At 38.8% G+C, this 16,822-nt stretch overlaps 1 protein-coding gene across 1 annotated transcript; it reads left to right on the top strand.

The window, feature by feature from the left end:
* Positions 1-11,236: 11,236 nt before the first annotated feature.
* On the top strand, positions 11,237-16,398 carry LOC139018297 (endogenous retrovirus group K member 6 Env polyprotein-like). The gene is made up of 2 exons (XM_070426936.1): positions 11,237-11,266; positions 14,045-16,398. Exon 2 carries the CDS (start codon positions 14,090-14,092, stop codon positions 16,013-16,015), a length of 1,926 nt encoding a protein of 641 aa, XP_070283037.1. The 5' UTR covers positions 11,237-11,266; positions 14,045-14,089; the 3' UTR covers positions 16,016-16,398.
* Positions 16,399-16,822: the final 424 nt, after the last annotated feature.

Genomic DNA, 16,822 nt, shown 5'->3' with positions numbered 1-16,822 from the left:
ACCCTGAAGAGCCACAGCAATGTTGAGAAAGAAGAAAAAAGTGGGAGGGATCACAATATTAGATATCATTATATTACAAAGCCAATGCAATCAAAACAGCCTGATACTGCCACAGGAACAGGTATATAGATCAATTGAACAAAACAGAGAACCCAGAAATTGACCCAAGCCATTACACTCAATGAATATTTGACGTAGAAGAGAAGAACATGCAATGAAGTAAAGACAGTCTCTTCAATAAATGGTGCTGGGAAAATTGGACAGATACATGCAAAAAAGTGAAACTGGACAACCAACTTACACCATACACAAGAATAAATTCAAAATGGATAAAAGACTTAAAGGTAAGTCGTGAAACCATAAAAACCTTAGAAGAAACTTTAGGCAACAAAATCTCAGTCATCTTTAATCTAGCCATCGATGTTTCTCAGAGCTTGCAGCCTCCAGCAGTGAAGTAAACTATTGTATTAAATTATCTCATTCCCAGATCTCTCTGTGAAGCTGTCTGCCTTCACTGGTATTACACCCAACTTTAGCCTCCATTAGTTGCAGGCCAATCACTGAACTGTTTTTGCTGATGCCCTGAGGTATAAATTGTTTCCACAGTCTGCTCTAATTTAGGCCATTGCAGAACCAGTGTTTTATTTATTTTTTATTTAAATTCTTTATTGTTTAAAGTATTACATAAGTCTCCTTTTTCCCCCAGTGACCTCTCCCCAGCCTTTCCTACTCCCCAGCACCTGCCTTCACCCCACTACTGTCTGTGTCCATGGGTTATGCTTATATGCATGCATACAAGTCCTTTGGTTGATTTCTTACCCCTCTGTCCCACCCTCCCCTGCCTTCCCTCTGAGGTTTGAAGGACTGTTCCATGTCTGCAGAGCCAGTTTTTAATGCAAGAGGTTTATTCTGACCACAGAGTAGTTTTTTTTAGCTGTCATTTCACCGGCTTCTCTCTGGTAATATCGCTGGCCTGAATTTTAGCTTATTTCTTTTAATTGCTTACTACCACCAAAACTAGCCTTGGTTTTGAGTAACTTTCAGCTTCAACTTCACCACACTCAATTTCAAATTTTTCCATTCCTTTTGTGACAGCTTTGGAGCTTTCTGCTTTTATGGATTGCCTCTCAACCAGGGCAAAACATCTGAGCCTCTGCTCTGGAGCCAGAGACAGAGATCATGGCTTGTCCGGTCACAGGGACACACCTGCTTTATGGATAAGGGTGACTATCACTGGCTTACCTTCTCAGCAGTGATTTCACACCCTGCGAGTGAGCTGGAGAAAGGGTGCTCATTTCCTCAGTACTCTTGTCCTGCCTTGCCTGAAGTTGTGCTTCCATTATATTTGTGGGCGTTGAGTGTGAAATAGGGTGCATGGCAAAACAGCTGCAACACATAAGGGCTACAAGGACTATCAAGGAGATAGTAAGATCAACCTCCAACAGAGTTATGCCTTAGAACTAGCAGAAGAGCAGCTCAATCCAACATGACGTCTAATTTCACCCTGCAGTAACCCCTAGCCTTATTACCTCAACCCCTAGCCTCAACCCCTAACATGCTCATCGTAACACATCAGCATGCTCAAAGACACAGCCCTTGCTCCAGGATAGCAAACAGAAAGCCCATCTAAAGACCCAAAATTGCAGATGGAGCTTTTCTGAGAAGTCTTCGCCCCTTTCCTGGAAAAATCTTGACCATTTCTCCTCCTTATCGAATGCCCTACCCCTCGATTAAATGAGCCCCAATAGAAGAAGTAAATCCCACTGGGGAGAAGCTGCTCTCTGTGGAGTAGCCCAATCTCTGTCCCACTGCTTTCCTAATAAGCTCTCTTTCACTTTACTCTCTATTCCGGCTTGCCTTGAATTCTCTTCTGCACTAATCCAAGTGCGCACAGGGCATCATGGACCTTCAGGTACCTGGACCCCCTCCCCTGCTGGAATGCCTGCATCAAGTGGAATAAGAAAGACTAATTTCTCAGCTTCAAATAGTAGAAATGTAGCCTCTGAAAGGAGGAGCTGATAATAATAAGACATGCTGGCAACCTGGCCCTCCTTGTAAGAAAGCATATCCCTTGACTAGGAAACCAGTGGAGAGGGAGCCCTCTGTTCTTGGCACCATCCACTCAAGTTGGAAAGTCTGTAAAAACATTGACATAAGGAGAGTGAAGGAGAAAGAAGGTCATGCTAAAAGTGCCATGGACTTGCCATTCGTATCACAATTTAGAAGAGTTTCTTGAATAACTGTTTGCTTTAGGCCCTACGACAATTTTAAGAGATTTTAAATAAATTTTAAAAAATAATTTTATCCATTACAGTTGTTTTCTAGTAGTGGGTTTATATTGCTTATTAAGCTGCCATTACAGAAGTCACATATTCCCGAATTACTTATTGTAATTTATTCTCTAAATTTAACTATGCATATAATCAGTAATATATTGTTACATTCTTTAGGAACCATTTCTGTCACTAAATTATTTTTATCTTCATATAGATTTGTCTGGTCTAGCATCAGATTTTAAAATCATGTCTAATAAACCCAGGCATTTTTCTTTTTTTCCAGTACACACTCTGCCTTTGGAGACCCAAAAATGTACACCATTATGTGTATCTATGATACCATTATAATTTAACCTAGTTATGAATAACTGGAAAGGAGCAAAGGGAAGGCCAAACATTATAGTCATTTGTGCAACCTTGCCAGGAAGCTGCAGTTTATAGGCATGTCCAATAGAGTCTGGGTGAACTAGGGAAGGTACTTAAATGTCAGTCACACCTGGCAACAGGTCATTGGCCAGAGTAGGGCCTGGTTTCTCAGGGGCTCTCACACTCCTGCATTCACCCACATGGCCTACAGTCATGTGGACCTCACACAATGGACTGATGGACTATAACCAGCCTAATGCTCTACCAGGCCCAGCTCCAACATGGAACAGAAACTCTGGACATTGGTTTTGCTTTTAGTTCTACTGAATCCCCAGCTAGACATTTTCCAGGACTGGTTTAAGGAAAATGACACTTTCCAAACCCAAGGATGCAATTCCATGAAAATAAAGTTTATTTTACCACATCTCATGCTCCTGTGGGGGCCTCCGGGATGCTTATTCCAGCTATCCCAAGAACCCACTCCCACCAGCAATGGCGAAAGACCATCCACACATTTCTCCGACAACACCAGCATGTGGAAGACATGATATCCTTCTTTTGAGAGTATCATGTGTTCTATCTTCTAATGCATTGGTTCTCAACCTCTGGCTCTTTAAATACAGTTCCTTATGTTGTGACCCAACCATAAAATTATTTTCGTTGCTACTTCATAACTGTAATGTTGCTACTATTATGAATCATAATGTAAATATCTGATATACAGGATGGTCTTAGGCGACCCCTGTGAAAGGGTTGTTCGACCACTAAAGGGGTCGCGACCCACAGGTTGAGAACCGCTGTTCTAATGCATTTGTGTTTGTTGAATACTGTTGTTTTTTTTATTTAATTAGCTAAAAATGAGATATGTACTCTTTTGTGTGGAAGTATATGTTATGATTTTTATTTGAGAACCTGAGTGTTTTCAATCATTGATAACTTGATTGGCAAAGCTGACCATGAAAACAACTTACTACAAAATGTGTAACAAAAGGAAAATATGTTGTATTTTTCATTAGTATTTAAATGCTAGTGACTACATTTTCTTTCTCTATTTTAAAAATGGTGTAATATAAAATATCTATAATGTTACCCCGATGTAACTTTATAGGATTAATTTGAATCAGAATATGTTTGGATAAAAACATTCTCACAGTGTCAGAAAGAAGTAATGAATATTGTCCAGAATTATCATGTAATTTGTTAGTTTTCTGAATTTAACATGCTATTCTTCTAATGGACAGATCAGAGTTGCATTTGTTGCTTTTGAGATGTGAATTTGATAGAAATAATTGCCTTCTTATCCTCATTATATTAATTGTAATTAAATGTTCACTTAAGAAAGACTACGAAAGTCCATGGATATCATTTTACCTGTTCAACATCTAAACTTGATAATAATTGCATTGTTGCCTATATATTCTTTCATATATTTGTCGTGTGTGTGGCATGTGTGGAATTTAAGGGAGTTACCCTGCTGCCCAGGTCTAAGAACAATGCTGTTAATAGAAAAATGAAATGTGTTACATTTAACTTCTAAAGGTATAACAGAGTGAAATGCCTGCTCTCTCTGATGGCCTTCAGGCTAAGAATTACTGCTATAGTTAAGTTAATTAACTAGATGAATTCTGTTTAAGGCTTGAGCATACCCTGGTAGAGGGCACTTTTCCTGAAGAGGTGGGGAAATATGCATAAAGTCATGACTGTTTTTCAAAGACTTATAGGGGTCTCCACAACCCGGACTCAGATCAGTGGGGAGTCAAGGGCCTCAGAATAAAGGAATGTAGACATTTTTTACTCTTTTTTGGATCCCTTCTGATGCTCAGCTGTATAGCCTTCTAAGTCCCCTTCCTACCTCTTGCTTCTCCCATCATCCCTTCCCTTGACCATAAAAGGTGCCTGAATTTTTGGCCCTTTTAAGATGGATTTTCAGAAATCACAAAGTACCTCCATCTCTTAGAGTTGGTCCTTCTCAATTAATAAACCTTTCCTTACTCCAGACTCTGACATATTGGCATTGGGCACATGAACATTGAACCTATAACAAAGACACTCGTTAATCCAGTCACTACAAAAAGGAGACTGCCAATAGAAGAGATTGTAAGTGATATTATTTCCTGAAATTATTTAAAATTGAGACTTTGTGATTGTACCTTTGAAGTTTCTCCCTTAAACATTTTACATTATTCATGAGTACATCCAAAAGAATTAAGACAACAATGAGCAGAGGACTCTGATTCAAATATGGCAAAGAAACTTCTAGAAGTTTAATTCTGAAGCTTTGGTTAAGAGTCAGGTTCAATTGAGATAATAAATGGCAACTTTAAAAAAAAAACAACTTTTGTTATTCTTGGCATCAAACCAGAATAGGTTTTTGAAAACCAGTAGTGTGTTTATGAAGGAGTCAAGAGGGAGCAGTGGTTTTCCAAACAGAAATGTCAATAGTACTAAATTTTAGTAGCAGCAGCTGGTAGTCAAAATTTGAAGTGGATCAAGCACCTCATTGAGAAGAGGGAGATAAGTGAAAGGATTCAAAGCTATTCTCAATATTTCTCAATAGCAAATCTTTTAGCAATTGAGTTTCTGGAAGCTGTATTTTTTTTTTTTTTTTTTTTTTTTTGCTAATTCCTAAAAAAATATGTCTGCTCCATTTACAGCGCTCAGTGATGTATTTTGAATGATTTCTCCATGTATACCTTCCCATTCTCCCTTTGATTCTGAAGACTATGCACAGATATACCAAACAAAGCACAGACCAGATATTCAGTTTAATTGACAAAGTCCAAGACTAAAAAAAAAAAATATGGTGGAATAACTGAGAACCTACACAGCTCCAAATACAGTCTGAGACTACATGTGTTGGGGGTAGGCAAGGCAGCAAAAGTAGATATGGATAAGAGATACACTAACACAGATAGAGAACCCTTAAAGAATCTGAAAGATACCATGTGTAATATCTTAGACTAAGACATTAGGAAAATATGAACAGTATTTCATGCTCTCCTGAAAGTTGTAACCTAGCAGGCATGACTACAGTATATTTATGTACACAAAGAAATAAGCACTAAATCAGATTACCTCATGGTGTTTCACAATTTAGGTGGATATGAGTTTGTGAGAATGTTACTAAAAGATTTTTACTCAAAAAATACCCTTAAAAGCTCCCAGTGATCCCTATGAAATTTGATTGCCCCTTGAAATACTTTAAAAATTTACCTCTTTTACAAGGAAGGCATTTATTGGTTTTTCTCCTAAATGTAGACCGTTTCTGCTAGGATTCTTCTTTCTTCTTCCAATTTACTAAATATTTTATTCAATCTTATTTTTTAATATTCCTTAGTTCTCAACTCTTTAATTCATATTTTTTATCATTTGACTTCAATATTTATATTTGTAAATGATGTCCATATTTGACTCCTATCAATTAGGAGTCACACATGATGGGGAAAAATAGGTAATAGGTTCACAGTTGTTCCTATGGAAAATAATACAATAGTTAAAAAATAATAATACAAGAATAAACTCTGTTTCACATACAACTGTAAACTCACTATTGTCCAACCCTGAGTATGTGTGTATATATCAGTAACTAACACTGCCTGAATTAAAATTAGACAGGAAATACACTTATGAAAGGATATTTGGTTAAACACAGAATTTTAGGGAGGATCACAGAGCTTCAAATGAAAGATAAACAGTCGGGAGCAAGTCTACTAGTGTGACATAGTAAAGGTCCCATGAAAGCACCATTAACAAAGATGCTGTTCCACCATAAATTATATCCATTCCTGCCTCTGAAAACTGATGTAAGTGCCACTCTGCTGCCTCCTCAGAAGATGGAAGTCTGTATCATCCTTGCTTCTTCACTTATGAGCTGTTTGCTTTATAATCTGGATACATAAATCTCATTAGTTGATCCTTGATAATGCATGTGGGCTTTAGTTGCAAAGAAGGTTGGGAAAAATATTTACCTGGCACCTTTTTCTGTTTCTAAAGTAAGACCATCCCATAAGGTGAAGGGGATACACCAAACACAGAAAAAGTGGTCAGATGCAGAAAAAAAAAGTCCCATTCCTAAATTTTCGTGAAAGAGCTACACTTGAATTCCAAAATGTTGGTTGAATATCTTAAAGTTTATCCCACTGAGAACATCAAATGCAAAATGTTCTGAATAATGCATTATCTTCTAGCCTCTAACCTAAACAATCATGACTTTCTCCTTAGTCACTTCTACCTCCAAATTATCTTATATATATTGCAGTTGATGGTCATAAATCTGTAAAGCTAATTCTTCACCTTCTTTGTATATCCTTACTCATACTTTATCTCCTTAATAATCCCTGATCTATCAACCTATTTAAAATTGTTTCTGATATTTACTTTTCATGCTTCTACTCTACCACAACCTACTCTCCTTTATCCTTCCTATTAGCTCCTATCAGCTTATACTAAACCATAATATTAGTTTATTTATTATGTCTAGTGTTTGTTATATGTTACTCCTTGCAATGCTATAAATTACATAAGAGTAATAATCTTTATCTATTTAGTTAAAATGATATATTTGAAGGATTTAGGAAACAGGAGGTGATCAATACATATTTGTTGAGTACATATATCATTGAATCATCTTATAAAAGAAAATGACAAAATTAAAGTGGCACATGAGAATATTAGTTTGGATCTAGCAAAAACAAGTTTTATGCAGGTAATATGGAATTCAGTGGGAATAAAGAATGAGTATGCAAAGATATTTTAGATAATTATATCATACTAAAGGCCTGGTGCATGAAATTTGTGCACTTGGCGGGGGGTCTCTCAGCCCAGCCTGCCCCCTCTCACAGTCCAGGAGCCCTCAGGGGATATCCTACTGATGACTTAGGCTCTTGGGGAGTGGGCCTAAACTGCAGTCTGGCCTCCCTCTGCAGGCTGATCAGGGCAAGGTGCCACCCCCATCACCCTGCTGCTGCTGACACTGTTGTCCTCCAAGGTGTTTTCATCAACACGGATTCCAGTCCCTTCACCACAAAAAAATGACAACTTTCTTTAGGCATTTTCAAGATGTCTCTTTCATAGGATATGACATTTCTTTCTTTTTTTTTAATCCTCACCTGAGGATATTTTTTCATTGACTTTTAGAGAGCGTGGAAGAGAGAGGGAAAGACAGAGAGAAACATCAATATGAGAGGGACACTTCGATTGGTTGCCTCCTGTATGAGCCCTGACCTGGGCCCCGGCCAGGGAGGAGCCTGCAACCTAGGTACATGCCCTTGGTCAGAATCGAACCCGGACCCTGTGGTCGGCAGGCTGAGGCTCTATCCACTGAGCCAAACCTGCTAGGGCAGGATATGACATTTCTTAGCCCCTCCAGCAGTGGTCCTTCATTTTTACCTCTAGGAGTGAGGTGGAAAAACCCTAGATCACCTTCTTGGATTCTTGTTACCAAAGTTATCAAGAACATTGAGAGTGGCGTACAGGGAGCTTAGCCAATGAGCTGTAAGAAAAGGTGTTTCCTCTGCAGCTCACACGCAGGGGCGGGCCTGCTGGGGGCTGTCTCCCAGTAGAGGCAGCCTGGGCACACCCCCCTGCCTCTTGGCTCCTGCTCCCTCTGCAGGCCTGCTCCACCCTGCTCTCGGCAGACCCGCTCTTCCCTGCAGCACTGGAAGGCCCTGCTCTATCCTGCTCTCTGCAGACCTGATTGTGGCTGTAGTGACTGGCAGGCCCTGCTCCCTGCTCTCTACGCACCTGCTGGTTGCCTGCGCCATCCATGGCTTGCCTCATCATGCAGCAGTCCCTGCCCTCCCCCACCCCCCCATCTGCGGGCACAGCCTATAAAGAGGTAATATGCAAATTTGTTCAGTCGTGACCATTATGGAGTCCCAGACAAATTTGCATATTACCTCTTTATATATATAGATGATGAATATATATATATATATATATATATATATATATATATATATATATAGTGTGTGTGTATAACAGTAGAATCAGACTGAATCTTAAAAGGTAGAGTCTAAGAAAAAAAAACAAAGAGAATGAAGACTGAGTTTACTAGAAGAAGACCAATATTACCTGAGAATAAGTTCAGGAGTCTGTAATTAGGGACAATCACCAGAACTTTCAGTGTTACCTGAGCATATCTTATTAAATTTATGCATATCAAACCTCCAAAAATTTAATCCTTGAATTGATCCAGTGAATATAAGTACTAAAATAACTCCTAGTAGTTCTTTTATATAAATAATGGCCATTTTATATCTTAATTTTCAATATTTCTGAATTCTTAAAGATACTTCCCTTTTAATTTCCTGCTGCTATTTCATGTCCCCTGCCAAGAAGTCAATGCCAACAAACCAATCACATTTTAAAAGTTCCCACTTGAATCATGTGTACAAAAATACAAAAAAAATCTGGAAGCAATGGAGCCAATGCTTGCTCTGTAGATTCTTACTTCAATTTTTTTGTAAACCCTAGTATGACTTCCTATGTGTGTTAAATGAAGACAGCAGTCCTAACACCACAGTTATTCAGTTATTCAATTATTTATGCATTTCATAATTTATGCACTTAATAATTAAATACATACTCTATAGTATGAGTCACTAATTAGCTTATTTAATAAAATATAACAGAGTACCTACTACCATGTGGGCACCCTGCTGGACACTGTGGCTTTAGTAATTAAACAAATGAACACTTTTTCTTTATATTGTATTTAGAGACAGAAATAAGTAATCTTAACAATAATAAGATAATTTTGGTTCATAATACTAAGAATTATAATGTACTGTGTATATTCTTTTTTGTTTTGTGTGTGTGTGTGTGTCTGTGTATGTAAAAGAGAGATAGAGAGAAAGAGAAAGAGTATGTGTGTGGTGTGTAATATGACTGAATATTACTTCAGTTTTCTAAAAGTACTCCATTTTGTAATTAATTTTTTATCACTATGGCATATCGTTATGATGTCAACATTTTTATCCAGAGAGAAATCCTTGTCCTTTAGACCAAAAAAAATGAGACATAAATAAGCTTGCTTTTAGCCAAAAGGTCCAATATTGCCTAAAAAGGGACTGCATTCTTATGGAATTGTGCAAATTTAAGCTATCAAGTAGAATGCTGTAGCAAAAATGCCATAAAATATTTAAAAAAACATTTTTGTCAACAAGCTCTGAGAAAAAGGTATTATTTCAATGTGTTAACATAGTCTAGCATATACTACTGAGAAAAAGCAAGCTAGTTTCTGATCTGTGCATATGAAATAGTGTTTGTCTATTGTGTACAATTCAAAGGGGACTAGTATCTTTTGCTCACTTCAATATATTTCCTCTTTAGAAAGGCATTATAAGCCCACTCATTTTCTTTTGTACACTGTGTTTAAAGGTTTAGATTAAGAATTCTAACAACATAAACTGATGAATAGAAATAGAGCCAGAGACACAGAAGCATCGAAGAGACTGTCCAACCTGAGGGAAGGTTGGGGGGCAGAGGGTAAGAGATCAACCAAAGGACTTGTATACATGCATATGAGCATAACCAATGGAGGGTATGTGCTGGGGGATGGGAGCAGCTGGGGAGAGATCAATGGGGGAGAAGGGAGACTTATCTAATATTTTAAACAATAAAGAATTTTTAAAAAGACTTCAAACATTAATGGTTGTCTAGTTTTAATCCACAGTTTAAAGTTAAGGTTCTGGCCAGTCTCTCTTTTCTACAGCCTCACTCTGACTACCCTGTGAGAAGACACAAGTCCCTGTACAGAATGGTCATTGTGCATAGCTGCATAACTCAGCCAAGAGTATGGTGCATAAGAAATTTAGGAATGTACATAGCACCCTTGCCAGGATTTTTAATGTTGATAAACTCTTATAAAGATAATGGGGAAAATGACCAACCTAAGACTACAAGGATGATTTGGCTTTAAAATTAATGTGACTTACTTGGAAAAACTTTCTGAAGAACTGGACTTTAATAAGCATAGTACACTAATCATTTATTGATTTGCATGAGGACAATTATACACTACATGTGGTATATCCATTCTAGAGATTCCACCCAATAAAAAGTCATCAATGAAAACATAAATAGAATTGAAAAGTATCAATTCTTTGTTGAGGTAAAGTGGAAAGAAGTTAACTAGAAGAGGACGCTCTGCCGGGAGAAGGCGTGAGCCTGCACGCAGGCCGCGTCAGAACAAAGTCTTGCACGCGAGACTTATTGTTCCGAGGCAGAACTTTCCTTGACGTGATGAATAGTCCACGAGGGCATAGAAAGTTCAGGGGAGGGTGCACTGCTGCAGGTGGAAAGAGTCTTTGTATTATGTAGGAAATTAATAGTGTAATGTATAACTTAGCTCTGATGATTTCATAAGCATGATTGTTAATCACTGTCACTTGCTGTACCCCATTGTTAATCATTGTTACTTGCTGCACTCCATTGTTATTTGCTGTGCTCACCCCCCAATGCTGTGCTCACCCCCCAATAAAAGCCATGAGGCATCAGAGGATCTTGGCTATTCGCCTGAGCGAGCGGTAGCCCTCTGCTTCTCCGTATCCTGTCGTCCGACTCATCTCTGCGCCTCCGTTCACCAAGAACATCAATATCTGGCGCCCGAACAGGGACCAGGGGTGAGTCTAAGGGGCGTGGGACCGAAAGGGAGATGCCAGCGCCGAGTACGCGGAACTTTCGGCAATAGAAGCAGAGTATGGGGACTAGCCCGTCGATGCAGAGTCAATATATAGCTGTCTTGAGATCATTGTTAAAGAGTTCAGGGGTAAAAGTGAAGAATGAGGCTTTTAAAAAATTGTTTGAAGCAATTCAGCAGCACTGTTATTGGTTTAACCCAGAAGGAAAACAGCAGTTAAATCTTAAATTGTGGAAACAAATTGGAAGGTCATTAAGGAGGGCTCACCAACAGGTAAATGCTATAGAGGCTGATGTATGGGCTGTTTTTAATTTAGTAACGTTAGCTTTACAGCCTTTTCAGTCTGATTCTGAAGATTGTGAAGAAATTCCTATGAAGTCACAAAGTGCTGCTCCAGGAGCTGAATGTTTAAATCCTGAGCCTCTCCCTCCTGGGAAATCACTACCACCCGAGCCGCTCCCGTTAGAGGTCACTGAACCGAGGGAGTCAAGTAAAAGACAGAAAGCTAGGGATAAAAATGAAGTAGGGGGTTATGAAAGAATAACCTCAGCCAGCGATTCAGAGCTGGATGATTCATCTTCTGCTGGTTCGGAAGATGATCGATGCCCTCGCCCTAAGTTAAGGAAAAAAAGAGTGGCGAGAAGGGAAACAGAGATGAAGGAACTTTTAGGGAGTTTAAAAGAATTATTACTTACAGTAGTAAGAAAAAGAAAGAGAATAAAAGCCCTCAGGAGTTGGCTGCACCGCCACCGAAAAATGAAAGTAAAGCAGCACTAGCCATTAATCTGGCGTTAGCAGCTGAGCCTCCACCCACCTCCTGAGGACACAAAGAGCTGCTAATGCTCAATACCCTCAAGGGTTATATGTATTATTAATTATAATATTATTATATATCATTATATATGTTATTAATTTTTATATATTAATTAATATAAAATTAATTTATACAAATTATAAATTAATTCCTTATATTTGGAATGCTATAGCTAAGGCAGTATTAGCCCCAGGGCAATATCTGAAATTTAAATCCTGGTGGTGGGAAGAAGCCAGGAGAGTGGCGATGATTAACGCCCAAGAAAACCCACCTAGATGTAATTTTGACCAGATAACAGGAACTGGAACACATAGTAGCTTACAGCAACAGGTGTTGTTAGAGGATGCTGTTATGGCACAGATTAGAGCTTGTTGCTTAAAGGCTTGGTCAAAAATAGAGGAGGCTAGCATCCCAGTCCAATCATTTTCTAAAGTTATATAAATAATATTAATATAATAATAATAATAATCTTATTAAAATCTTATATAAATAATTAATAATAATACTACTCTTCTTGCTGATGCATTAAAAACTGCAATTCCCATCCTGCTAAATGCTATGGATGTGGGAAAGTGGGACATATGAAAAAAAAAAATTGTCTGAAGGCAAAAGTCCCACAAGGGAAAGCTAAACATGCTCCCAGAGTTATTAATGCAAATTATAAAGGAAAAATATAAGTTATGATGTCTGTTTCTGATACTATAAATATAAAGGCTAGAGAAAAAATGGCAGTTATTATTACTTCCCTATAAACAAATAGGGCATACAGCACCAATTAAGCAAACTAGAAGATTTAGTAGCACAGGAAAAAAGGTTTTTTAACATACAATTTTAGGAGGCCAAAGACCTCAATTTTTACAATTTATTCCCAGAGGGAATAAAAATTATCCACCTAGTGGATTCTAGGGCTGATGTAACTATAGTTTCTACTTTGCACTGGCCTCCATCTTGGCCGGTGCACAAGGGGAATGCAACTTTTACAGGTTGTAAACCTCACTGAAATTTTACAAAGCTCTAATGTACTTGAATGTCAAGGGCCTGAAGGACAAAAAGGCAAAATACAGCCATATGTTGCCTCCATTGCACTATCTTTGTGGGGAAGAGATCTTTTACAACAACGGAAGGCTACAATTACTATACCTTCTCTACAGAAAGGTCATAGACAAATGATTTGTCAAGCTGGTGCTGGCGTCACTGGCACCAGTGTTCAGGACCAAAATTTATAGAGGGGGCCATTCCAAAGCGCTTCGCCCTACCATTAAAATGAAAAACAACTAAACCAGTATGGGTAGAGCAGTGGCCCCTAACAAGAGAAAAGTTGGAAGTGCTCCAAATTATTATCAAAGAATAAATACAACTAGGGCATATAGAAGCCAGCTCTAGTCCATAAAATTCCCCCTGTCTTTGTTATAAAGAAAAAAACCAGATAAATAAAAAATGTTAACTGATTTAAAAAGGATTAATAAAATTATGAAACCTATAGAACCTTTATAACCTGGAATTCCAAATCCAGCATTAAAGCCTTTGCTGTAATGGGCAAGCCCCGAGCCATTAAAACTGACAATGGCTCAGCATATTTATCAGGTAAGTGTCAACAATTTTTTCAACAATTTGATATTAAACATATTACAGGAATTCCTGGAAACAGTACACGTCAAGCAATTATTGAACGACAGAATCGCACCCTTAAGGAAATGCTGCAAAAACAAAAAGGGGGAGAAGAGCTGGTATCAGGCCAGACTCCCCGACGAAGATTATTAAGAGCTCTATTTACTTTAAATTTTTTAAATTTGAATACAGATACAGTGACAGCTGCTGAAATGCATTGGGGACATAAAAAGGAGGTCCCGGTAGAACAACCTATCATGTACCAAGATGTCACTACTAATCAATGGTACCCGGCTACCGTTTTAAGATGGGGTCGAGGTTATGCTTATATTTCCACAGGAACTAAGAAGTTCTGGATTCCTGACAAAAGAATCAAGCTAAGGCATGGCGAGCAAGAGGAAGCGTGACGAGACGGAGCTAGAAGACCGGCTTGCGCAGTTAACCATCCAGGAAGGACAAACAATTCGCACGCGGTTGCCTCGCACCCGAAACACTTCTCCACCTACATGGGGACAGGTGAAACGCCTATGCCAAGAAGGGGAACGCCTTGTGACTGCCCATGGAAAGCCCTGTACTTCTTCTACATTGTTTGTGGCTATGCTGGCCATTCTCACTGCCCAGGTAAAAGGGTTGAACTATACTTATTGGGCTTACATCCCCAATCCTCCACTAATGAGAGGGGTATCTTGGACAGATGTGACTGTACCTATATATACTAATGACTCTAATTGGATGCCTGGACCTTTTGATGATCGTGGGCCTATGAAACCAGAAGAAGAAGGAACAAGAATGTACAACTACTCGACAGGAGTTATTGGAATGCCTGTATGTCTGGGACTGGGTGATCATTGTTTACAATTGTATAATCAAGCCTGGTTAAGTATGGCAAAAAACACCACTAATTCTGAAAAACATCATAATTTATTCATACTTTCTGCCCTAGGATTGAGAGGAAAGGAAAGTGATAGGACAGACATGCCTCCAACTTTACCTGTGTGTCAAACGCCTATTCATACACACTCACTAGAGTGGGTCCAATGGACACGGTGTAGAGGGAAAAAGGCACGTGTTCTTGTTAATAATCCATATGGGAGAATTATTGACTGGAGCCCTTTTGGCTCTGCACGCACCCTAAATAGTGGTAAAGTTCTTAGATGGCATATAGGAAATTATAGCATATCAACAAATGCCAAGGAAACCATCCGTTGGCATGGAGGTGGCTTTGCACCCCCTTCCCCTTATATGGAAGGGGCCCCAATGCAGAATCATCTCTGGAAATTAGGGGCGGCATTAAAACCAATAAAATTCTGGACCGGAAAATTAGAGAATGTGTCAGGAGAACATAGTATGACTTGGTACCGTAATAGTACTCGAGGCCTACAGGCATGTGTGCACATTCCTTATCTTTTATTAAAGGGTCCAGTCCAATGGAATCCAACTACTGGGGAAATATCTTGTTTTGATTGTACTTTGTTAACTTGTGTAAATAACTCTGTACCTTTTAATCACAATAGAGAAAGCTTGTATCTATTGCGAGCCAGAACAGGAGTATGGTTACCTGTGCGGATGGACCGACGATGGCAGGAAAGTTCTCTAGCTGGAGCTCTCCAAGCCATTGCGGAAGGAATATTAAAAAGGTCAAAAAGGTTTATTGGCATAATAATTGCTGCAATTCTAGGATTGATTGCTGTGACAGCAACTGCAGCTACGGCTGGGGTGGCATTGCAGCGATCAGTCCAAACTGCTACTTTTGTTCAGGAATGGCATAAAGATTCAGAACAGTTATGGAGTTCTCAACGGAAAATTGATAGTGAAATTAATGAGCAAATAGCCGATCTTGAACAAACAGTAGCTTTATTAGGGGACCAAATTGTAAGCCTGCAAAGGCGATTACAGTTAAAATGTGATTGGAACCATACTGGTCTGTGTATCACCCCTGTGCCTTACAATGAGACAGCTTTTCCTTGGGATAAGGTTAAGAAACACTTATTGAATCATGGCAATTTAACACAAGAAATTCTTGATCTTCAAGATCACATTCACACAACATTTCAAAAGAAATTAGAGGAGGTAACCGGACAGCAAGTTTTACAAGATCTTATAAATGAAATACAGAATATGAATCCTATTCCACATTTTCAAGCATTAGTGGGAACCTCCTCAGGGTTGTTATTGCTAGTATTAATACTTTGCTTTGTTCTATATTTAGTCTGCAGAAGATCGCGTAAAGCCGTAGCAGTGAACAATCAACGCAGTGCTATTTTTTATGTCATAAACCTGAAGCAAAACAAAAAAGGGGGAAAATGTTGAGGTAAAGTGGAAAGAAGTTAACTAGAAGAGGACGCTCTGCCGGGAGAAGGCGTGAGCCTGCACGCAGGCCGCGTCAGAACAAAGTCTTGCACGCGAGACTTATTGTTCCGAGGCAGAACTTTCCTTGACGTGATGAATAGTCCACGAGGGCATAGAAAGTTCAGGGGAGGGTGCACTGCTGCAGGTGGAAAGAGTCTTTGTATTATGTAGGAAATTAATAGTGTAATGTATAACTTAGCTCTGATGATTTCATAAGCATGATTGTTAATCACTGTCACTTGCTGTACCCCATTGTTAATCATTGTTACTTGCTGCACTCCATTGTTATTTGCTGTGCTCACCCCCCAATGCTGTGCTCACCCCCCAATAAAAGCCATGAGGCATCAGAGGATCTTGGCTATTCGCCTGAGCGAGCGGTAGCCCTCTGCTTCTCCGTATCCTGTCGTCCGACTCATCTCTGCGCCTCCGTTCACCAAGAACATCAATATTCTTAAAGTACTCATTTAAATCAATTTATGTCAAGCATAATTCAAGGGAGCATCTTAACTAAGGAAGGAATAAGTTGAATAAACTACATATGCCTAAATCAATAAGTAATGTGTCTTTTGGTCAGAATTATTTTTTTAAAAAGTGTTTCAAATCTCTTCAGAATTATATCCCTAAGAAATATATGAAAACATAGCCAAGAGAAACTTTGGATATAGTTCCCTTTCCACCAAGACATATTAAAAATGGAGTGTACAATATGATTAAGCAGTTATACTAAATAGAGTAAAAGTTTCCATTCCCATAAAATAAGTTTTCTTT

Source organism: Myotis yumanensis, unplaced genomic scaffold (genome assembly GCF_028538775.1).
Source record: "Myotis yumanensis isolate MYYU_CA2020_CCGP unplaced genomic scaffold, mMyoYum1.0.hap1 SCAF_10, whole genome shotgun sequence".
In the NCBI taxonomy this organism is placed as follows: Eukaryota; Metazoa; Chordata; class Mammalia; order Chiroptera; family Vespertilionidae; genus Myotis; species Myotis yumanensis.
Note: the sequence above shows the minus strand (reverse complement) of the source record. Positions and strands in the feature narration are given on the sequence as shown.

Bases quoted from the DNA above. Each gene is read 5' to 3' on its own strand.
- LOC139018297 (XM_070426936.1), top strand. From the start codon at position 14,090: ATGGCGAGCAAGAGGAAGCGTGACGAGACGGAGCTAGAAGACCGGCTT.